This window comes from Ictidomys tridecemlineatus, chromosome 10 (assembly GCF_052094955.1).
Source record: "Ictidomys tridecemlineatus isolate mIctTri1 chromosome 10, mIctTri1.hap1, whole genome shotgun sequence".
NCBI classification, from domain to species: Eukaryota; Metazoa; Chordata; class Mammalia; order Rodentia; family Sciuridae; genus Ictidomys; species Ictidomys tridecemlineatus.
This window is the reverse complement of record NC_135486.1, coordinates 51,885,866-51,909,173: the sequence shown is the minus strand read 5'-3', so window position 1 is coordinate 51,909,173 and position 23,308 is coordinate 51,885,866. Positions and strand designations below refer to the sequence as shown.

General features: G+C 40.7%; 1 protein-coding gene across 1 annotated transcript in view; it reads left to right on the top strand.

Annotated features, from left to right (window-relative positions):
* The window catches only part of Parp1 (poly(ADP-ribose) polymerase 1), a 45,102-nt gene that overhangs the window by 6,451 nt on the left and 15,343 nt on the right, over positions 1-23,308 (top strand). Inside the window, exons 3-13 of the mRNA XM_005326543.5 lie at positions 9,046-9,161; positions 10,861-11,075; positions 12,432-12,531; positions 15,233-15,349; positions 16,081-16,257; positions 18,708-18,855; positions 20,283-20,423; positions 21,112-21,354; positions 21,665-21,733; positions 21,891-22,023; positions 22,790-22,985. Of these exons, the coding sequence (XP_005326600.1) occupies positions 9,046-9,161; positions 10,861-11,075; positions 12,432-12,531; positions 15,233-15,349; positions 16,081-16,257; positions 18,708-18,855; positions 20,283-20,423; positions 21,112-21,354; positions 21,665-21,733; positions 21,891-22,023; positions 22,790-22,985 (1,655 nt within the window). The remainder of the gene's footprint in view (positions 1-9,045; positions 9,162-10,860; positions 11,076-12,431; positions 12,532-15,232; positions 15,350-16,080; positions 16,258-18,707; positions 18,856-20,282; positions 20,424-21,111; positions 21,355-21,664; positions 21,734-21,890; positions 22,024-22,789; positions 22,986-23,308) is intronic.

The following is a 23,308-nucleotide window of genomic DNA, read 5'->3' as shown; positions in this document are numbered from 1 at the left end:
GCCTCCAATTTTACTTTTTCCGCTTATTGAATAGTTCATCATCTTTCCCACTGATAAAGAGGACTTGTTATTTATAAAAATTCCTGCGTTTGGGGGTCCTTAAATTTTCAGTTCCAGTGGTCAGTTTGTTCAAGTTTCTGTGTTTATGTACACATATACAGTTTTTTGGGAAACTTTAGTTTACAGCAAAATGGAACAAAGTGCATAGGTTTTCCATATACCCTTTGCTTAGTCTTCCATAGCCTCCCCCTCGGCCAACAGCCTGCACCAGAGTAGCACACTTGTTAGAATCAGTTAACCTACTTTGCACATCATTATTACCCAAAGTCCATAGTTTACATTAGGATTCACTTTATTTTATTCATTCATTTATTTATGTGCAATGCTGAGAATCACACACAAGGCAAGGACTCTGCCACTGAGCCACAACTGCATTCCCATTCTGTGGGTTTTGACAAATGTATTTTGAATATGTTTACTTTTACAGTGTCATAGATTAGTTTCACTGCTCTAAAAATTCCCTGTGCTCCGCCTGTTCATTGCTCCCTCCTCCCTAACCCATGGCCATCACTGATCTTTTTTTTACTGTCTCCCTTGTTTTGCCTTTTCCTGAAAGAAATGTAGTTAGAATCTTATTACTAGGCTTCTTGCACTTAGTAATAGGCATTGAAGGTTCCTCTCAATCTTTTCTGTTAGCTTGTTTCTTGTTAGTGCTAAGTAATCCTCCATCAAATGGCTGGCTGTACCTTATTTTATCTGTTTACCTGCTGAAGGAGATCTTGATTGTTTCTGAGTTTGGGCAGTTATAAACAAAACTGCTATAAATGTCTGCAGATTTTCATGTCAATATGTTTTTGACTCCTTTGTGTAGATGCATGATTGCTATATCTTAGGGTAAAAGTATATTCAGTTTGGTAAGAAACTGCCAAACTATCTTCAAAAATGGCTGACCCTTTCTATAGTCCCAGTAGTTGAATGAGAATTCCTGTCTATCCACATCTCTGCTGGTATTCTGTTTTGAATTTTGGCCATTATGGTAGGTGTATAGTATTTTATTATTGCTTTATGCTTTTCTAGTGCTATAATAATTTTTCACATGCTTATTTGTCATCTGTGTGTCTTTGGTGAGGTGTCTGTTTAGGTCATCAGCCCATTTTTAATTGGGTTGTTTTCTTACCACTAAGCTTTGAATCCTTTTGTATTTTGGGGTGAGGCCTGTGGCTCACTGGTAGAGTACTTGCCTAGCATGCATAAGCCCTGGTTCCATTTCCAGCATGGAGGGGGGTGGGTCTTTGTGTACTTATGATAATAGCTTATAATATCTTTTGCAGATACTTTCTCCCAGTATATGACTGGTCTTTTTTTTTTTTTCAGTGTCTTTCATAGTACAGAAGTTTTTAAATTTTAGTGAAGTCTTGCTTATCAGTTACTTCTTTCATGGATTTTACCTTTGGGGTTTATCTAAAATGTCAGCACTAGACCTAGAGTCATAACAGGTTTTCTCTTGTTATCTTCTAGTTTTGTGTTTTATATTTAGGTCTGAGATCCATTTTGAGTTGTCTTTCATGAACAGTTGAAGATCTGTATCTAGATTCTTGTTTGGTGTGGGGGTGGGGGTTTTTTGTTTTGTTGTATGTAAATGTCCTATTTAGCACCATTTGTTGAAAAGACTCTTTTCTCCATTATTACCTTTGCTTCTTTGCCAAAGATCAGTGGACTGTATTTATGTGGGTCTATTTCTGGGCTGTCTGTTCTGTTACTTGTTTATCCTTTAGCTACCCTGTCTTGATTGCAGTAGCTAACTATAAGCCTTAAAGTCCAGTAGTCTATCCTCCAACATTGTTCCTCTTCAGTATTGTCTTGGCTATTTTTAACCTTTTTTCTTCTCCATGTAAACTTCAGAAGTCAGTTTCAATGTCCACAAACTAACTCGCTGGGTGCCTTTAAATTTTTATTTTTAAAAATTTTTGGTATGCTAGGGATTGAACCCAGAGCCTTGTACCTGTAGACAAGCACTCAACCATTGATCTCCAATGCCCAGCCCCACATTTAAATGATAAGAATCACTTCATTGCATTTTGAAGGAAATCATCTGAAACTGCCTCCTAATCTTCTCCCTTCCTAAGTTGGCCCAGTTTAACCTGTTCTCATGACTCCAGGATGTCGCTCCTTTCTTCCCCAGGGAGCTGTTTGTGTCTGTGCTAAAGTGTGTTTCCTCTCTTTGCTCAGCCTTCTTGCAGTTTTCGTATGTGTGGCTCCAAATGTTTTTGTCTGCTGAAAATTGAGAGATCAGTAACACCTCAGAATCTTGAGCAAATTTGCCAAGAATGACTCTACATGTGTCTGTTTTAGCAGAGAATGAATTTATTAAAATTTTTCTTGATTTGTGGCTCTTTTCCCTTTTGAATTCAGGATAACAGAAGTTGCAGACTTAAAGACCTAAATATATTATGTTTAGTTATAATTAAAATATATCAAATTATAATTTTTATAACATGAAAAGGCATATTTTGTTGCAAATATGTTTCATGAAACCATTGTAACCATAAAATTAAGATACTACTAATTGCCCAAGGATTTTTTAATCCAAAAGGCCTAACATGCTATTTCTAGGCATAATGAAAAGTTTAATTCAATCTAGACCTTTAATGTAGATTAATATTGTGAAATGTCTTCTTTATAAAATATTGTTTTAGTACTCATTTTCCTTTTGTTGTTGTTGTTGTTTTGTAAAACACATATAAGAAAATTTTTGTCATTTTAACAATTTCAAAATGTACAGTTGATGGCGTTAAATACACTCACATTACCATCACCACCGTCCATCTCTAGAATCTTTTGACTTTCTACACTGAAACTCGGTACCCATTAAACAACAGTCCCCATTTTTTACTCTCCTCAGCCCCTGGTAACCACTCTTTTTTTTCTATCTGAACTGTACTATTCTAGATACCCAATATGAGTGGAATCATGCAATATTTGTCCTTTTGTGACTGATATCTTCCAGGTTTACTCAATGTTGTAATGTGTCAAAGTTTACTTCCTTAATAATAATTCATTCATTGTATGTATATACCACATTTCGTTTATCCATTCACATGTCATGGAATTTTTGGGGTGGTTTTCACATTTGGCTGTTATAAATAATGCTGCCATGAACAGGCGTGTACACATATCGGTGAAAGACTCTGCTTTTACTTCTCTGCTATATATGCCAGAATTGAAATCTCTGGGTCATTCAGTAATTCTGTATTTTTTGAGGAGCGTCTATACTGTTGTCCATAGGAGCTATACCATTTTACATTTCCACCAGCAATATGTAAGAGTTCCAAATTCTCCACATTCTTAAATAACCATTTTATTTATTTATTTAAAATAGCCATCCCAATGTGTATGAAGTGATAATCTCATTGTGGTCTTGATTTGCAGTTCAATGATATTGAACTCTGTTACTTTTACATCTTGATATTTACTCTTTTCTTGTTTAAATTACAGATTTTCATCATTAATAAGTAAGATTCATTTATTCAGGTCTTACCAAATTTCATGTACCATTCCAGGCATTTAATATCTATTCATTTCATTCAGCCCCTGCAATAGGTCTCAAGGCAGACTAAGGAGTCTCAGGCACAGAGAAGTTAGGTAGGCAGCACTCAGTTAATTCTGGTGGTAAGTCTTAAACCGAATTCACATCCAGGCTGTGCTGATTTTAAGACCAGAATTATGACCTTTTAGCGAAATTGAAAAATAGAGCTGATATAAACATCATATACATCCTGGGCATCTGTCCAGTTGTTCCTTCAATCTCAAGAAGTGGAATTACTGCTCAGGATGAACAGATTTAAGACCTCCTCATGTACGTGCCAAATTGCCTTCCAGAAAGGTTGCATCATGTATGTTTGTATCAGTAATACTTGATGTACCTATTTCTGTACTTCCACGCCATTCTGAAAGTATTTTCTCTCTCTCTCTTTTTTTTTTGGTGGGTGTATAACAATATATCAGATATAACAATATATCTATAGATATATTGTTTTGTTGTTGTATTCAAAGTATCTTTTATTTCATTCTGAGTGAGGTAGAACATTTTGTCATGTGTTTGCTAGCTTTTTTAATTGTAGATGGACACAGTACCTTTATTTATTTACCTGTGGTGCTGAGGATTGAACCCAGGGCCTCACTCATGCTAGGCAAGTGCTGCACCACTGAGCCATAACCTCAGCCCGCTAGCTTTTTTTTTTAAGTTCTTGGGTTCAACATCCAGTAATACAAACTTGACATTGAACATGTTTGAGAATAACAAAATCATAGCATTTGCAGGGAAATGGATGCCACTAGAGCAGATTATGCTAAGCGAAGTGAGCCAATCCCTAAAAAACAAATGTTGAATGTCTTCTCTGAAATAAGGGAGGTGACTCAAAATAGAGTAGGAAAGGAAGGAAGAGCATGAGAAGAAAATTACCATGAGACAAGGAAAAGAGGTGGGAGAGAGAAGAGGAGTTGCAGAAGGAGACCCTCATGGTTTCACAAAATACATATATGATGGTGTGAGGGGGAAGGGAAGAAAGAGAGAGAGAGAGATAAGTGTCACAGTAGAATGGGTAGAGAATAGTGAGGGGAGGGGAGGGAGGGATAGGAGGGCAGCAGAATACAATTGACACTAGGATTGCTATATGTATACACATGGATGTATAACCAATGTGATCCCGCAATTTGTACACGTGGAAAAATGAGAATTCATACCTTATTTGAATCAAATGTATGATATGTCAAGATCATTGTATTGTCTTGAGCAACTAATAAAAAAAAAAAGAAAACAAGAAAATGTTTGAGAAAACATTTCTATACTGAGCATGTATAGAATTTTACTCTTTGTTATTATTCATTCCCTAAACAATGCAGTATAGCAAATATTTACATAGCATTTACATTGTATTATGTATTTCAGTTATCTGGAGATGATTTTAAATATATATAAGAACCCACATAGGTTTATGTGCAGGTACTAGGCCATTTTATAGAAGGGATTTGAGCATCCTTGGATTTAATATTCTTGTGGGCCTAGAAACTGATCCCTCACAGATACTGAGGAATGACTACATTAACCTGTGTCCTTGCTCATTTTTTCTTTTGAGCTATTTTTTCTTTTCTTATGAAATGTAGAAGATGCTGTCATAACATTTTACAAGTAGTTTTCCAGTTTAATCTTTTTAACTAATATGTGTTTTGCCACATTAAAATTTCACTAATGTTCATGTCTTCTCATTTATAGTATTTGTCTTTGGTATTAATTGTGTTTGGAATTTTTAAAATAATTTACACATAGTTATATGTACATATCGCAAGTGTGTATTTCAGTTTTTTTCAGCTTAGTTTTGACAAACGAACACCTATCTAATGCATATCCTATCAAATTGTAGAATATTTCTTTAAACACTAAGAAACAATGTTTGAAGAACATCATTTTAGTTTTTATTATTTTTCCATTCACGTTGTTGCAAATGTCAGGGTTTCATTCTTTTTTCATGGTAATGGTATTTTATAATTACGCAGTGTATACATGTTTCAAATATTACATAATGGTACCTCATAGATTACATCTTCTATGTTTGGGTTTTTTATTATTTTTTATAACTTTATTTTTTAATGTGGTTCTCAGGATCGAACCCAGTACCTCACCCATGCTTGACAAGTACTCTACCACTCAGCCCCAGCCCCAGCCCTGTTTTGTACTTTATTTAGTGACAAGGTCTCACTGAGTTGCTTAGCGCCTTGCTTTTGCTGAGGCTGGCTTTGAACTCTCGATCCTCCTTTCTCAACCTCCTGCGCTGCATCCAGCTAATTAAAAATTTTTTAAATTTTAAAGTAAAAGGTGGAGGAAGGTTTCTTGTTTGATAAATTGAAAAAAATTGTAGAACATTTCTGTTGCATCATAAAGTTCCCTCTGTGCCCTTTTCTGGTCATCCTTCCCCTCCCCAGGAAACCATTTGATTTCTTGTGTGTGTTAGGGGTGTGGGTGCTGGGTGTTGAAGCCAAGGCCTTGTTCGTGCAAGGCAAGCCCCCTACCAACTGAGCTATATCCCAAGCCCCCACTGTTTGATTTCTAACCCCATAGATTAATTTTGGTGTGTGTATGGTTTTTTTTTTTTTTTTTTTTTTTTCCTTTTGTTTAGTTTGTACCAGGGATTGAATCCAGGGGCATTCAACCACTGAGCACATCCAGAGCCCTTTTATTTTGAGACAGGGTCTCACTAAGTTGCTTAGAGCCTCACTAAATAGCTGAGGCTGGCTTTGAACTTGTGATCCTCCTGCTTCTGTCTCCCTGAGGTGCTGGAATTACAAGCATGCACCACCGTGCCCAGCCCTCATAGATTGATTTTGCTTGGCTTAGAGTTTCAGGGGGAAAAGCATTTGTGTGCTTTCTTGTGTTTCTTTCATTTAGCAAGCAAGATACTCATCTAGGTTATTTCACGTGTCATTAGTTAGTCCTTTTTTATTGTAGTCTTTTGTGTCACAATTTATCCAGTTTTCTGTTGGTGACTTTTAGGTTGTTGCCATGAAGACTATTACCAATACAGCTGCATGTGTATACAAGTCTGTGTGTATGTATACTTGTGCTTTCATTTCTTTTGGGTAAATATCTAGGAATGGAATGGGTAATCATGTGATGGATATATGTGCTGCTCATTTGAGAAACTGTCACACAAAGTGCCAGTCATAAATGAGAATTTCAGTCCCTCCACATTGTTACGGACACTTGGTATGGTCACTTTTTTTAAATATTGACCATCCCAATGAGCTGTCTTAATCTAACATTGATGAAGGTTGAACATCCATAATCCAAAAAAATAGGAAACATTCCAAAATACAAAACTTTGAGCACAAACACAACACCACAAATGGGACATTCATATGACAGGTCAACATCAAAATGCTGGCATCATAGACATCATGTAAAATTACCTTTAGGCTTTGTGTGTAATATGTACATAGTATACATAGAACATCAATATCATGCTTAGACTTCCGTCCTATTCCAGAGATGTCTCATTGTGTATATGCAAATATTTAAAAAAATTTTAAGTCCAAAACAGTTCTGGTCCCTAGTATTTCAGATAAGGGTTACATGACCTATATCATCATGGTTTTTTTTTTTTTTTTTTATTGGTTGTTCACAACATTACAAAGCTCTTGACATATCATATTTCATACATTAGATTGAAGTGGGTTATGAACTCCCAATTTTACCCCAATCATCATGGTTTTAAGTTGTACTTCTCTTTAAGAGTTCTTGGTATATTCTAAATGCACATATTGTGAATACCCTCTCCCTGTCAGTAGCTTGCCTTTTTAGTTTAATTATTGATATTTTTGGAACAGGAGTTTTTGATTTTCATGAAGTGCTTGTTGTCTCATATAAGAAATCTTTGCCTATTCTAAGATCAAAGATATACTTTTTTGTTTTCTTCTAAAAGTTTTGTGAGTTTAACTTTCACATTTGGATTTGTAATCTATGTTAAATGTATGAAGAAGAGGTCGTTTGGGTTTTTCCCTATGTGGATAGGCTATTCTAATGCCATTTTCTTGAAAAAGCTTGGTTCTCTCATTGAATTGTTGGGTCTATGTCTGGATTCTGTTTGGTTCTGTTGATTTGTCTAGTAGTACCACAGTGTTTTAAGTACTGTAACTTTTTAGTAACTCATGTAATTCCTCCAACTTTGTTCTTTTTCAATATTATTTTGGCATTTCTAGGTCTTTTGCAATTCCTTGTACACTTAAGCTTATTAATTTCCTCAAAAAAGCCTGCTAGAAACTCGATTGACATCATATTAAATCTGTGGACCAAATTTCAGATAGTTGACATCTTAAAAAGTTTATCTTTGCAATCCATGAACATGATACATTTCTCATTTTATTTAGATTTTGTTTAATTTCAATAAAGGCAGTTTTCAGTGCAGAGATCTGTGTTACTTTTGTTAAATTTATTTCTTTGAGTATGTGTGTCTTACTGCTATTTAAGTAGCTGTGTGCGCTCATTTTTTTTCAGTGTTTATATCTATTATATAGACATGTTATATATTTGTAGATTGAGCTTGTGTCCTTTAAATTTGCTAAATTTATTTAATAGTCCTGGTAGTTTTTTTGTATATTCCTATGGATATCCCACAATTGCAGTCATGTCGTTTACAGACAGATGGCTTTGCTTATTTTTTTCTAAACTTAACACCTTTCCTTTCCTTTTTTTTTTTTTTTCTCTAACTATACTAGGATCTCCACTGCAGTGTTAAATGGTAGTACTAAGAGGACAGCCTTGTCTGATTCCTGATCTTCAGAGAGACATTCAGCCTTAGAATTTATTTTTATATAAGCAAAGAATCTAGCTTTTGTCCCATATGGTTGGCCAGTACCATCAAATCGCTCATTGAATGATTTAACCTTTCCCCAACAATTTAAAATTATACCTTTAGGGCTGGGGTTGTGGCTCAGTGATAGAGTGCTCGTTTAGCACGTGCGAGGCCCTGGGTTCAATACTCAGCACCACATAAAAATAAATTAAATAAAGGTATTGTGCCCAACTACAACTAAAAAATAAATATTTTTAAAAAATAAAATGATACCTTTACCATGTATTTAATTTTTATGTATCTTTATGTTTGATCTGAATCAAGATATTTTCTTTAACCTTGATAAATAAAGTATAATGAAAATTAGAAGGCTGAGTAAGAATATTGCTCCAAGATTTTAAGGTAAATACTTATTACCAAAGCCTGTGTTGGAACTCCAGAGTAAAGGGAGAATGGTGGAAAGCTCTGCAGCTCACCACCAGCCAATATGATGCTGTTCCTGAGAGCTTGTCTGAGAAAAGTCACATTATCAGAAAAGAAGCTCTGTTAAGCAGCCATAGTAAACAGAGATGAAATAGATAAATTGTAGTTCCTCAAAATACAAAGGTGTCCTGGGGAAAGGTGCTGGGGAGGTGATGAGGAAGGTTTGGGGAGCTGTACTATGAAACTGTTGACACATTGCCGTGTGTTCATTGTTCAGGTAAAGGCCAGGATGGAGTAGGCAGCAAGGCAGAGAAGACACTGGGTGACTTTGCAGCAGAGTATGCCAAGTCCAACAGAAGCACATGCAAGGGGTGTATGGAGAAAATAGAAAAGGTGAGCACTTTGTGATGCAAATGTCTGTACTTTATGGAATGCTTGCATTGGATAACTTAAGAAAAGAAGAAGCAGCAGGCTTTAGGTGCTACTGAACAAGTAGTTACTAAAAATATAGTGAGGATCCTAGTAGAGACTGGAGATGGCAGTGACTTTTCTTACAGGCATGTTGGGCCCTGCTTACTCATAATCCAGTCTTCATGTACATAGTGCCTCATCTCTTGGGATACCTGGGAGGGTTTGGAAAGCATTAACACAGGAGGTTCCCCCTGGAATGGGATGGGTCTTGCTTTGTGGCAGATTTAAGTTTAAGCAATAGTTTCCCTCTTATGAGCCTTCACCTTTCTTTTGTTTAATCAGAGAAACTTCATTAACCAAACTTCCCTACCAATTTGAGTCACTAAAGACTAACAGTCCAACAGAATAGATGGCTGGCTGTGGGTGGGGTGGAAGGGAAGGCCTGCACCCTCCAATCTTCTTTCCCTTCTCTGATGTTACATATACTTATTCATTGAAAGTTTCTGCCCCCTCGAGGTATTATACACTGTCTTAGTTAACTTCCTGTTGCTATGATAAAATAATTGAGATAAACCAGCTTAAAAGTAGGAAAAGTTTTATTTTGCCTTACCATTTCAGAGGTTTCAGTCCAGAACTGATGGGGCCTGTGGTACATAGTCATCATGGTGGGAACATGCACAAGAGGTGTCTATTTACCTCATGGTGGTCATGAAGCAAAGACAGAGATAGGAAAGGTCTTATCCTCTCTAGGGCATGCCCCCATGACCTAACGTCTATGAGGCATCACTTTCCAATAGTGTCACCAAGCCTTCAACACATGTGCCTTTGGGGAATACTTGAGCCAAACTACATCATATAGGAAATTGACAAAAATATGGACATGCTGGATCTTTTCAAGTCCTTCAACTGCCAAAAATTGGAGGCAAAAATTAAGGTTCTCTTCATCTCAAGAAATGCCAGGTGCTATATGCTGTTGAGATTTGCTTGGCCTGCAATGGAGTTCTGTGTATTTTTAGCAGCCCTTATGGTTTCTCTAGATCTGTGCCTCACAGGCATGAAACTCCCAGGAATGCCATGCCTAACAAGGGCAGGTTGGCAAGATGGGCTCTTGCCTCTGGGTTCATTACTGTTTCTTAGTGGAGGCTTCTATGTGTAGAGACCAGAAAGTACATGGGAGAATGAAACAAACAAAAAAGTTCCTCTTGAGGCTGGGGTTGTGGCTCAGTGTTAGCATGCTCACCTAGCATGTGTGAGGCACTGGGTTCGATCCTCAGCACCATGTAAAAATAAAGACAATAAAGTCCATCAACAACTAAAAAAATATATTAAAAAAAAAAAAGTTCCTCTTGGGACAGGGAGCTGCACTGGGGGGCCAGCCAGATGTTGTGTGAGATCCAAGTTGTACCCAGCACAACACATCAGGTATTCTTATCCCTGCCTTAGGTCAGCATCCTCAGGAAAATGTTCTCAGTCCCTTACTGTTCCCATTCAAAATGGGATGCAGATCCTTATGGGTAACATAATCCTTGGTGACATAAGAGCTAAAACTTCACAGTAGTCTTTGAGTTGCTGGCCAGGCCTTGACCCCAAAGCCTTTTGCCAATTGGAACACAGGCTGGCCTTCTGCATGTTCGCTGCACTGCTTTGACACTCCCTATACCACATTCTGCTTTTCCCACAGGGCCAGATGCGCCTGTCCAAGAAGATGCTAGACCCAGAGAAGCCACAACTGGGCATGATTGACCGCTGGTACCACCCAAACTGCTTTGTCAAGAACAGGGAGGAACTGGGCTTCCGGCCTGAGTACAGCGCCAGCCAGCTCAAGGGTTTCAGCCTCCTTTCAGCAGAGGATAAGGAAGCTTTGAAGAAGCAGCTCCCAGGAATTAAGAGTGAAGGGTGGGTGGAGCTTGGTTGCTAGGTGGGGGTATTAAGGGAGGCCTAAAGACCTTATAAATTCTGTACTGTTTCTTGTTTTACTTGGATGACTGTCAGAAATCTAGGGAGATGTAGACTAATGCATGGTGACTGCAGGGTTGTGGGAGCGACACATAAAGACCACCACTCTGTACTGCTGAGTATTCCCCTTGCCTAGGTTATCGCCATGGTTCCTCTGATCCCCTCACTACCCACCTTCATTGTCTCCTTAGCATTCTGTAGGCATGTGTGTTCCTGTGTAACTGGGTTCAGAGAACGGTACTGAGGGAATCATGCACATTTGTCAACAGTGACTGGCAGTGGGTAATGAGCTTCCCATCTTGGAGTTGAGAATCTTGAGTCCATAGGCAGCCCCTCTTCTTCCTATTGACCCTTTGCTGGCCCCTCAGTCCCAGAGAGAGTGGCTTGTTAATGAGCACACCAAGGGCAATGTGGCAGTGCTGGTGCGTCATGCTCCTGGGACAGCAGCTGGGCCATGGTCATCAAGCAGTCTCATGCATTATTTCGGTTAATAACACAAGCTTGTTACACTGGCACATATGACTCTGGAATGTGTAAGAAAACGAGCAAACCAGGCCCATAAATGAATTCCTCAGGGTGTTGCATGTGTGGTATGGATGTAGGGATTCACCAGCCACATTTATGTATGATACCAAAATGCTACACATTTGGTTTGTCAGGCACTGAAGTCCCCTATAATTGGGCTATTTTATCTGGTTATCATCATAATCATGTAAGGCATTCTCTCCCTATTTTGTGGACAAGGAAAATATAAAAGTTTGAACTTAGTTCATTGTTGGCCAGGACAGACTGGTTAGAAGGGCTTTCACCTGTCACTTCTTGTTTAGGTTCTGAGTACAGTCCCATCTCTGGTAGTGGTCTCCTGGCCTTGGGAGCAGCCTTGTGTTTTAGCTCCAGAAACCCGTGTTTGTCTGCAGTCCTTGGCTTTCAGCTGTGGTTTATTTCCAATGGAATCCCCACCAGAACTAGTGATTTTGTACCTAGAGTTTTGAAATCAAATGGGGCCTGAGCTCTGAAACATGTAACCAGTTCTAAGGCCCCAGAACAAATTTCAGTTCACCTCCTTGGGTAGCAGAGTATATTATGAAATGGATAGTCTCCTGCCTTCTTGGGTGCAAATACTGCCTGAGTGTTTGACCAGAAGTTTCTAAGAGCCCTGAGTGGGACACGTTGCAGGTAAGTGACAAGCATGTGTAGGGCCCAATATTAGGAGTTAAGATGATATTGAATTGTGTCATTACACATCATTGGGTCTGTTTCAATTACTGGTTCTTTTATATTCCATGTCTCCTTCAGAAAGAGAAAAGGTGATGAGGTGGATGGAGTAGATGAAGTGGCCAAGAAGAAGTCTAAAAAAGACAAAGACAAGGACAGTAAGCTTGAAAAGGCCCTCAAAGTGAGTTCCAAGCTTTGTCTCCTTTCATCGTTCTGTTTCATTCTCCTCGTTCTGGGAAGAAAATTCAAGGAAATATGTCCCACTTACTAGGATAGGATCTTTAAGAATTCTCAGATTGATAACCTTTGTTGATAGCCTGGCTTTCTTCCCAGTTAGATTTCCTCCTCTCAAATATAAGATTTTCATTTGGAGGAGAACCCACAATTTGGCCATAGGTTCCAAGCCTGTATCCAGGCTCAGACAGACAAAGCACTCAATCTTCACTAACCAGACTCAGCTAGGGAGGGAGAATCATGCTTTATCCTAATTGGGCCTTGCTATACATTCTGCACCTTTGGGGATACTTGCAAACATAAGAAACCAAGTATTAAATTCAAGGGTACTAGAGGTTCACAACATGGACAAGTGTTTTGAAGATTTGAAGAGAGAAAGTTTTTCTACTTTATTTTATATTATTGGTACCAGGGATTGAACTCAGGGACACTGAGCCACATCCCCACATCCCCAGCCCAACTCTCACTGAGTTGCTTAGCACCTCGATTTTGCTGAGGCTGGTTTTGAACTTGTGATCCTCCTGTCTCATCCTCCCTAGCCCCTTAGATTACAGTTGTTTGTGCCACTATACCCAACTTCATTTTTTAAATGAAGGTCTCAGTAAGCAAAGAAGTGGAAGGCATGTGATGAAAGAGGAGAGATACTGGGTGTTTGGGAAATTAAAACAGTTGATCTCTTCCTGGGAACATGGTTTGTGTGAGCCATCTGCTTGGGTCTCTTGTGTGAGTGTTCAGATTTTGCTGGTGAGATAAAAATTAGAGCTGAGAATGGTGGTGCACACCTATAATCCTAGCAACTCAGAAGGTTGAGGCAGTAGGATCACAAGTTCAAAACCAGCCGTAGCAATTTAGTGAGGCCCTCAACAACTTAGCAAGACCCTGTCTCAAAATAAATAAATTTCAAAGCATTGGAAGCAATTTCTGATCTGGTTTCAATTGCTTATTAAGAACCACAAATTTGGGGCTGGAGTTGTGTCTCAGCAGTAGAGCACTCTCCTAGCAAGTGCGAGGCCCTGAGTTCGATCCTCAGCATCACATAAAGATAAGTAAATAAAATAAAGGTATTGTGTCCAATTATAACTAAAAAGTAAAATATTTTTTTTAATTTTTTTTTAAAAAGAATCACAAATTTTTTATTGTCTTAAGGTAAAAATTAATTAATTAATTTATGGTGCTGGGAATTAAACTCAAGACACTCAACCACTGGGCCACATCCCTAGCCCTATTAGAGACAGGGTCTCACTGAGTTGCTAACTGCCTTGCTATTGCTGAGGCCGGCTTTGAACTTGTGATCCTCCTGAGTCAACCTTCCAACTGCTAGGATTATAGGCATGCACCACCATACTCAGCAAAAAAAGAATCTATTGTGTGCCATTCTGAATTTTCCCTTCATTTAGTTTGGTGTTATTCTCTCTATTGTTGCCAGAGATGTAAAGAAAGAAGAATAAATTGCTCCCTTAGCCTTCCCACCCTGGCACCTCTGTTTCTGCTGGCTCCCCTTCCTTGGTTGTGAAGAAAATAGTTCAGATACTTTCATTTAATCCTATGCCCACTACACTTTTTCCTTGCACCTCCTTATCTCCTTGTTTCTTTGCCTCAGCATGTCCCCTGCTATAGGGAGGGTGAGAGTGTTGTTGAGAGCCTTTAAACATGGAACTGGGAAGCAAGCTGAGTGTATGACTGCCGCTTCACCAGAGGAGTTCAGATGCTCACTTGGTGCTGATAGCAACACCATGGTTATGGTAGGGCTGGCATTGTCATCTCCATTTGACAGAGGTGGGATCTGTGACTGAGATGGTGCATAACACCCACCCTCCTAGGAAAGAGGAAGCTCATCCTGGCCTTGACTCTAAAACAAACAGGCTGATACTTGCCTCAGCAAGGTGGTTGTGAGAATAAATGAAATGATATGTGCAAGTGTCTCACAAAGGACATAAACATTAAAGTCAAGATTTAGCCAGGCATAGTGGCACACTTGTAATCTAAGCAACTCAGGAGGGTTAGGCAGGAAGATTATAATTTTAAGGCCAGCTTGGTTGACTTAGGGAAACCCTGCCTCAAAAAAATAAGGAACAACTGGGAAGTTGTTCCGTGGAAGAGTGCCCTGGATTCAGTCCCCAGTACTACAATAAAATGAATAAAATTAAGACTAAAATTCTATTTCCAAAAGAGCTTAAATATATTCTTGCATGATTCTGAATACAGTGTAATATTAAGAGAACTAGTGCTTGGAAATCACTGGAAGAATAGCCATATTTTACCTCCTTTAATTGCTGGATGTTGGCTAGGGTAAATGTGGACCCTGAGTCCAACCTAGAACCTCCCAGGCTTTTCTCTGTATCTCCTGGTATTTGTTTATTAGGGATTGGTTGCAGGGCCTCTAGGGACTTGGTTTCAGCCTTCCCCATACCTCAAGTAGTCTCTCCTCCCCACCTTGTAGAGTATTCTTCAAGAGACCACACTTCAGTTTTAATTTAATATCCACATGAGTGTGACTGGAAGTAGAAGTTTGCTAGCTCACCTTGGAGAGGCAACACAGTTGATTCATAAGTGTAGATTTGGAGGCTGAAGGCTGGGGGCAGACTCTTTCAGTTGACTTCCTCATTTTGAAAAGAGCTGGTCTCTGACCTGCTGGGTCTTGTCCATAGGCCCAGAATGACCTGATCTGGAACATCAAGGATGAGCTAAAGAAAGTGTGTTCAACAAATGACCTGAAAGAACTGCTCATCTTCAACAAGCAGCAAGTGCCTTCCGGGGAGTCCGCGGTGAGCTGCCTTTGTGTTATGTGGGACGTGCATGTGAGGTCAACCTTGGAGATTTGGAGTGACTGTCTCATGGAGCATGGGAGGCCCTCCATTTGAACACCTGCTGGTATTAACTGAGAGGATTAAAACTTCTGTAGTTGTGTTGCACGGTCATCATTGCCATCAAGGTCAGCATTTCCCTGGGACAAATGGCGTGGACTTTCTTAGATCAAACTAAACATTACCATTTGTCATTCTTAGAATTTTGGTGAAGACTAACATGAGACATATATTTACCTTGTGTGTGTTCATGCAACGTGCTTTGCACTCTCTGCTGCCTCTGCCCAAATTCCCCAGGATTGCCAAGCCTGCAGAAGGCGTAGATTTAAGGAAACATGGGAACTCAGTGGCATGCCCATGTGCCACTGGTTTTTCCCACTTCCTCTTCCCTGCTGTTATGCTCTGGAGCTGAGCTTGGCATAGCAACCTGTGTAGTGGATGCTCTGACTCTGTCCTGCTTTCTAAGTCCCTGAGGGGAGGAGAGGCTGCAGGATCCCTTGACTTAGAGATAAGGTCTCTGAAAGTTTGAGAACCCACATCTCATTGTTAAGCAGCTGCCCAGGGCTGCTGTGAGCCCCTGTGACAGGCCTCTGCAGTGAGTGAGACCTCCATAAGGTCTTCCATTGCACATTAGTAACTGTCCTTTATTGGAGTGCTTCCTTTCCTCTCTGACATTTCTTCAATGGCTTCAGATCTTGGACCGAGTCGCTGATGGCATAGCGTTTGGAGCCCTCCTTCCCTGCGAGGAATGCTCTGGCCAGCTGGTCTTCAAGAGCGATGCTTATTACTGTACTGGGGATGTCACTGCCTGGACCAAGTGTGTGGTCAAGACACAGACACCAAATCGAAAGGAATGGGTAACCCCAAAGGTAAGGGGTTGGAAGTGTCTTTATCTCTGCCTTCTGGCCTTGTCTACCCTTGTCCACTAATGACATAGTTCCTATGTTACTAGACTTCTTTATAGCTGGGCCATCCTCATCAGAATAAAGAATAAAATTTTATTTATTAGTTCTATACGTTAGCAAACCACGTAGCTATGGAACCAAAGCACCTGTAAGTGTGAAGTTTGAGGTTTGTCTGGCTAGTGTAAAACCTTGCTTGCAAAGACCATGAAATATTTTTACTTTTATTCTCATGTGCCTACTGTGAGCCAGGTACGAGGGATATAGGATGAGTAAACAGTAATTCCTGCCTTGGATTGGAGAGTTTTTCTCAAGAGCATATCCTTGCCTTAGTGCTAAAGAATTGGGTCTTGTGTTCACATGGCTCCTCAAATCAAGCATTTTCTTCATTGAAATGGAACTCTATTGAATTCTCAGATATTCAGGACACAGAAAGCCTCAGTTGAAAAGCCTTCTTTGGAGACCTACTGGTGGGGATCTGACAGGATCTCACCTGTTTTCTCAGACTCAGGTCATCTGTTCCCTGCCTCTGTGTGTGGAACATTTGAAACAATGGCATATAGTAAGCTGTTAAGCACCAACTGTTCCACACCTAGAACTGAACTTCCATTTTGGGTTGGTTTTTTGTTTGTTTTGTTTTGTTTTATCTTGGATTTTGTGGGGAGTTTTGTTTTGTTTGTTTTGTTTTTGTGATGCTGGGGTTAAAACCCAGGGCCTTGTGCATGCTGGCAAGCACTCTACCACTGAGCCACATCCCCAGCCCTTTCATGTTTCTCCTGGCCATTGTCTCACTTGCCTCTCTGTTCACTGCAGTAATTCTCTCCCTCCCAGTCTCTTCTTTTTACCTGAGTGCTCACTCTAAAGTGCTTCTGACCCTGGCACTTTCCTCATCCTTAAAATCTTAATAGTGATTCCTCAACATTCTCAGTTTTTCTAATTTTAAATCTTACAGATTCCTATTTTTGTGTTCCTTTTACTGTCCTCAGTGAGAAAATATTAAGATGGCAATAGGCATAATGAAGTTCTTTGTATTATACATACCAATTACAAAGCATCTATGTACATTTTTAGAAGGTATGTACATGGGACTGGGGTTGTGACTTAGTGGTAGAGCGCTTGCTTCACATGCATGAGGTACTGGGTTCCATTCTCAGCACCACATAAAAATAAATAAATAAAATAAAGATACTGTGTCCATCTATAACTAAAAAAAACTATTTTTTTAAAAAAGGTTTGTGCATATGTGAGACATTTTTCCTTCTTTCAGTATTTGCTGCTATGTGGATTTGTGAGGTCAGTGGCTATTTCTCTCAGGTGCTTTTCTGACAGAATTGAGGTCAGCTCCTTCGTGTCCCCCAGAGTGCTTGTGATCTGGCTTGTGGCCCTTCTGCAGCCTTTGTGCCTTCCTTCTCCCATGCCCCTCATACTCATGGACACACGCTCTTCCCATCTCAGTCTCTCTTTTACACTCCCAGCAATGAGGAACTCCCCAGGGTTCCATACAGGCCATTGTTTGTTACTCTGATGTCCCTTCTTAGGCAGTTCCCTGCTTTTTCATCTCCTAGCAGTCTCAGGAGGTTGCTTCCTATAAGTGTCCTCCCAGCATCTCCAGTCTTCATCATCTTAGCTTGTCAAGAACTGAGCTCCTGTGATAAAGTTTGCCTATCTATATCTGACTCCCAGAACCAGACTCAACCTCATTCTTGGGGTTGGAAACTATCTTTAACTTCTCTGCAGTACATGGCACTTACTGTCAGAAGCTGTCTGTCCATTACCTCAGCTGGCATTCACTGTGCATGGACTTAGCTGGAAAAGGTGGTTTCACTTGGATGAAGACTTAGGAACATAGGAACCAGGGTCTATCCCCAGAGCTTTCTATGTTTGACATTTACCTACCTAGAGCAAGACCCATTGTAAATCACCTGAGATGAAGACTGAACCAATGCTGACAGAAGCATTCACAATAAAGGTTGTAGGGCACTCTGTATCTATTTGTTTGCTTTCTAAGAAAGGAAGGGACTTGCCTTCATTTCCTGGTGTTTGCAGTCTTATGGGGCTTTCAATCTTGGGATGGGCATTTCACTCCAGAAAGGCCTAGTGATCAAAGGAGGAATTCAAGAATAGGGTTGGAGAGGTTGCAAGTATAGGTCCCTGTGGCAATTTCCCTGGCCTTATTGTCAAAAGATTTTTATCGTAAAGTCAGATTGATGCCAGCTGTCTCATGGACATAGAAGTACTAGAAATAAGTATCATAGCAGCAATAAGGTGTCTTTCAGTCTGGCAGTTGCACATTTTTCTATTTTATGTTCTTTAGTATAAGAAGGAAAAAGATTGCATAGGCCAAATCTCCTTTGTTATTAGGTGATTATTTCAAAAGATAGCTAGTTTCTTAAAAAACTAAAATTTGTATTCTTTAGGAATTCCGAGAAATCTCTTACCTCAAAAAATTGAAGGTTAAAAAGCAGGACCGGCTATTTCCCCCAGAGACCAGTGCTCCAGTGGCAGTGGCACCCCCACCCTCTTCAGCCTCAACACCTGCTGCTGTGAACTCCTCTGCTCCAGCAGGTACAGCTCTGGGAGCAACTGTGGGCCAAGCCTACCGTAGCTACTCAGGGAGATGAATTTGCCTCCATGCTGCAGGGACAAGGAGTTGGTGAATAGGATTTTTGGGGTGGGGGGGTCTCTGCTGATAATGTGGGGAAGCCCTTGGGCCCCCTCCCTTACCTGGGACCTCTCCTGGGGCAGGGATAGGGGACATTAACAATATAAAGTCCTCAAATGCAAATGACTTTCTTACTCTTTTAAGCTTAGAGAGGGGCTCCTGGCCTGTACTCCCTGCAGTGGTGTTTGGTGTGTCCTTCCTGCACTGCGGAGCCTCCTTCCAGGCCTTGATTCCCACCCTTACCCACCAGCACTTTGGACCCAGTGTTCTACTTGATACCTATTATATACAGAGTTAGAGAAAGTTCTTAATCAGTATTAGACTTGCTTCAAGCCAAGACAGACAGATGAAAGTCAGAAGAGACCCTCTGGTTATTTATTCAGGGATTCGCTCTAATAGTGAAGGCCACAGTGTTGTGGGTGGAGGATGAGTTTCCACCCCAGAATACTGGTCACTGTCATGCACCACCCTGCTGCTTGCAGCCTGGGTTCAGGTGCATATGTGGGAGGAATGTTCCGGTCCCTCTTTTCAGGGTCCCCTCCTTTGTTTTCCCCTCGTTTACATCCAAATTGATGAATTTGTTCTCTGTGGAGACCATGGCCAGTTTTCAGTGAAGTTCTGTCAGTGTCTCTAATATCTGCCTTCTGAGTGAGAGCAGAAAGGACCTCTCCCTACATCTTCTGGTCCAGGCACTGTGTTAACCAACGCTTTGTTCCTGTCTGCAGCAAACAGAAGGCAGCCCCTATCCAGCCCATCTACCCTGGACACTCCAGCACCAGCCTACCTTTTTTTGCTTAGAATGATTTTGCTCAGTTTGATTGTGCTAACCAAAACCTTGAGCAGTTGTCACAGACATGTCTAATTTTTAAATAAGAATTGCAGTTTGTTTTAAATAGGAGGTGGGTTGAGAGGAATCAAAGAAGGTATTAGGAACTCACGTGACCTACCCTCTGCCTACTCCACTCTGACCTCCTGGCCCCTCATCCCCAAGTGCATTTGTCTTCTACCCTCAGAGCAGACCAAAGGTCTTCCACCTAACCACCCAGATCACAGCATTTCATGGCTTGTCCCCTGCCCTTCCTCTCCATATTGAGGGGTGCATATGGGTTCTCAGTTGGTAGTCTGCTTTCCTTCTGGTCCTTTATTTCGATTTTTATGGGCTTTCCCACCCCTCACCCCCACAAAAAGCTGATAAAAGAGGGATACTTGCCAGGGATCCTGCAGCCTGGTTTCCCTGGGTGCTCGCTGCTTGGTTTTCTGCTCCTCCTCCCCTCTTCCTGGGAGCAATGCCAAAGTGTCCAAAGTGATGATTCTGTTCTTGCTATCCCAGATAAGCCCTTGTCCAACATGAAGATCCTGACACTTGGGAAACTCTCCCGGAACAAGGATGAAGTGAAGGCCACAATCGAGAAACTCGGGGGCAAGTTGACAGGGACGACCAACAAGGCCTCTCTATGCATCAGTACTAAAAGTGAGTTTAAAGATTTACTTGTAAGGCAGAACAATGTTTCTATCTTGCAGATGTGATGAAGGTTCAGTGAGGAAATTTGTGACAAACATCACTCAAAAACTCATCATCATCACTCATGTTTTTTTACAAAGGGAAACTAGTATTTGCACTTTGTAGTGCAGTAGCATACATTTGCATGTGTCTTTTTTGCCAACCAGCTATAAACTATTCTCGACTATGTTGCACTGTTTTGCAACACATTGGTGGGATTGCAGGAAAACAAAAGTTCACAACTCAAGTAGGTTTGGAAAATGCAGAGATAAACAGGTTTCTTTTGTTGTTGTTAGTGGTACTGGAGATTGAACCCAGGCCCTCATGCATGCTAAGCAAGCACTCAGTCACTGAGCTATACCCCGGCCCATTCCTTTATGGGGAAATTGGGCCTATGTGCTTGACCTTGTCTGTGGCACCTCCTGACATCTCACCCTATTGAGTAGTTTGGAGAGGGCTGCCCTTGAGTTATCACACCTTAAAGCAGATTGGCCAGTAAGACTGTTGTTGGGATACAGCCAGCTCTGTGAGCCTTAGAATTGAAAGGCAAGGAGAGCTGCAGGTGACGAGGGTGGGGAAGTAGAACTGTAGTCATTGGAGACTTGGTTTTAGTTTAAAGCTTACTGCTTAGGGCTTTTTTCCCTCCAATTTTGAACAGAGGAGGTAGAAAAGATGAATAAGAAGATGGAGGAAGTGAAAGAAGCCAACATTCGCGTTGTGTCTGAAGAGTTCCTTCAGGATGTCTCTGGCTCGACCAAGAGCCTTCAGGAGCTATTCTCAGCACACATCTTGTCCCCATGGGGCACGGAGGTGAAGGCTGAGCCTGTTGAAGTAGTGGCCCCAAAGGGAAAGTCAGGCACTGCTCTCGCCAAGAAGAGCAAGGGCTCTACAAAGGAGGAAGGTGAGAGCCCCTAATTGCCCCTTCTTGGGTCCAAGGGCCAGGGAGATCATTGGCCCCATCCTGCCATGGTTCAAAGACTATCTGTAGTGACTGGTTTGCCTGTGTAGGGCCTCTCCATCTGTGTCCCTGAATGGTCAGCTGAAAGCTGCCTAAAGCAATGTTTTCAACTCAGTTTTCAGCAGCCCCCTTGGCTGGTCGGGGAGGCAATGCAAAGATGCCATGCTGGCAAATCATGCATATGAAAAATACTCATTTGCCTTCTATCTTCCCCTTTCTGGTTTAATTTTGGTTTTCTATGTCTGCTACCAAGGTATCAACAAGTCTGAAAAGAGAATGAAATTAACTCTTAAAGGGGGAGCAGCCGTTGATCCTGACTCAGGTAAGTAAATAGGGAACACGCAGGTCTGTAGGGAACCTCCCTACTGAGGAAGGTGTGGTACATCCATCTAAGTGGGGGTTATCTAGGCTCCTAAGACCCCTCTGCCTGAGAGCACGGGCCTTGGGTGAGAACTGCAGGAGCTTTACCTCTGGGACAGGTCTGGAACACTCTGCACATGTCCTGGAGAAAGGCGGGAAGGTCTTCAGCGCCACCCTTGGCCTGGTGGACATAGTGAAAGGGACCAACTCCTATTACAAGCTGCAGCTTCTTGAGGATGACAAGGAGAGCAGGTAAGCCTGGGGCCACTGTCCAGGGGTAGGCCTGTCCTGTCCACCTTGTGAAACCAAGGTTGCTCCCAGACCAGGGCCTAAGACCTAATCACAAAGAACCAAAATATTTTAAGATCATTCTGTAAAGAGAAGGGAGCCGCTGCTACCAATTGTGTAACTATCCTTGGGCCTACCTCTCCCTGGGTATGGCTTCACATATTCTCCAAAATGGCTTTTCTTCTAGTAACAGAATCAAGATTTAAGATTTTCTCATTGTACCTGGGGTTTTTTGTGTTTTTTTTTTTTTTCAGTATTTTTTTTTTTTAGTGTAGATGGAAATAATACCTTTATTTTGTTTTTATGTGATGCTGATGATCTAACCCAGTGCCTCACACATGCAGGAAAAGCATTCTACCTCTGAGCCACAACCCCAGCCCCTGTACTCTTGTTTTTAAGTTCTTGAAGCATACAAAGTTTGGAGAGCATTGAACTTTTTTATTAGTTGTGGCATAGAGAATTAGATCCAGGGCTTGGTACATGTTATGCAAGTTCTCTACCATTGAGTTACATCCCTGAATTTACTCTTTAATGTTACTTTAAATTACTAAAATGATCATGATCATTTTTCATTTAGAGTTCTTCCTTGGTGCTGGAGATGTAACTCACTGGTAGAACTGGTAGAGCATTTGCTTCACAAGTCCCTGGGTTCTGTCCCCAGCACCCAAAAAATAAATAAAAGTTCTCCCTCCCTAGATGGAAGCTCATCCCCCTCTTTCCCCATTCATAGGTACTGGATATTCAGGTCCTGGGGCCGTGTGGGCACAGTGATTGGTAGTAACAAATTGGAGCAGATGCCATCCAAGGAGGATGCCATTGAACATTTTATGAAACTATATGAAGAAAAAACGGGGAATGCCTGGCACTCCAAAAACTTCACAAAGTATCCCAAAAAGTTCTACCCTTTGGAGATTGACTATGGCCAGGTAATCAATCATTTAATGTTCCTACACTATCTACTCCTAATAAAAGGATGGGATGTCTTATTCTTTAAAAAAACACATTATGGATCAGATAGTGTTATTAGGGAATATTACCCAGTGTTCAGAGAACTAAATCCAAACAAACAAACAAAAAACCTAACATTCTACTACCAAAGATAACAAAAGAAAACTCTGGAGCAATATCTATGAATATATAGAAGGCTTTTTATCTGAACCCAAGATTAATTGTAGATCATGTGATAGAAATACAATAGCTTGACATGCTCTACCAAGAATTTGGGATTACTAGGAATAATCCCAAATTA